General features: G+C 39.7%; 1 protein-coding gene across 1 annotated transcript; it reads left to right on the top strand.

Annotated features, from left to right (window-relative positions):
- Positions 1-275: 275 nt before the first annotated feature.
- LOC115984054 (agamous-like MADS-box protein AGL80) lies at positions 276-1089 on the top strand. The gene has a single exon (XM_031106935.1). The coding sequence runs from the start codon at positions 276-278 to the stop codon at positions 1029-1031; it is 756 nt and encodes a 251-aa protein (XP_030962795.1). The 3' UTR covers positions 1032-1089.

The following is a 1089-nucleotide window of genomic DNA, read 5'->3' as shown; positions in this document are numbered from 1 at the left end:
CTATAAATAAAATCTCATTAATAGCCAGGTTTAGACATAATGTCTACAATAAATTCAGAAACCTAAATGAATGTTCCTTATTATTAGAATCTTAAAAGGTCATTAATTATCCAACCAGTCATATCTCTGGTAATTCAACCACGTGATTTTCTACATTAACTATGGCATCTTTTTGAACTCTATATATACCTGCTTTTTGAGGAAACATTTCCACAAGAACCTGCCTAACCTTCATCTATCCCATATTTTCCTTGTGAAATCATCTCTAGCTAGCCATGACTAGAAAGAAAGTTAAGCTTGCTTACATCACAAATGATAGTTCTAGGAAGGCCACCTTCAAGAAAAGGAAGAAGGGGCTTTTGAAAAAGGTAAGTGAGCTTAGTACCCTCTGTGATATTAAGACTTGTGCCATAATCTACAGCCCCTATGACACACAACCTGAGGTCTGGCCATCCCCCATGGAAGTCCAAAACATAATTGCAAAGTTTAAGATGATGCCCGAGATGGATCAAAGTAAAAAAATGGTGAACCAAGAGAGTTTCCTGAGGCAAAGGATTGCCAAATCCGAGGAACAATTGAAGAAACAACAAAGAGATAACCGAGAGAAGGAAATGACCCAAGTCATGTATAGGAGCTTGGTTGGTGAAGGGCTACAGAATCTGAATATTGTTGATTTGAACGACTTGGGTTGGGTAATCGACAAAAGCATAAAGGAGATTGATGAGAAAATTAAGTCATTGCTTGAACAACAAGCGGTTCTTCCTCCTCCTCCTGCTGCTGCTGCTGCTCCAGCTCCACAAGTTGTAACCATGACAAGCCATGCTAGTAGGACTACCAAGCAGGACATGTTCAATGATGAGGCTGCCGCAAGGAGCACCAATACAGATTTGGCTACGGATTCATCACAGAATCAACAGTGGCTGATGGATTTGCTGAAATCAAATGACAACATGGGTTTTGGAAGGAACGATGACATGCTACCCTACTCACTTCACACCAATAATTTTTGGTCGAATTTTCCTTTCCCTTAGGTATATATGGTGCTTTCTTGTCCATCTTGGTCTGTCTCATCTTCGTTTTGGATTTAAA

Source organism: Quercus lobata, chromosome 4, assembly GCF_001633185.2.
Source record: "Quercus lobata isolate SW786 chromosome 4, ValleyOak3.0 Primary Assembly, whole genome shotgun sequence".
Taxonomy (NCBI): Eukaryota; Viridiplantae; Streptophyta; class Magnoliopsida; order Fagales; family Fagaceae; genus Quercus; species Quercus lobata.
The sequence above is the reverse complement of the archived record's forward strand: the minus strand, read 5'-3'. Positions and strand labels throughout refer to the sequence as shown.

Excerpts from the sequence above, each read along its gene's own strand:
- LOC115984054 (XM_031106935.1), top strand. The coding sequence starts at position 276 with ATGACTAGAAAGAAAGTTAAGCTTGCTTACATCACAAATGATAGTTCT.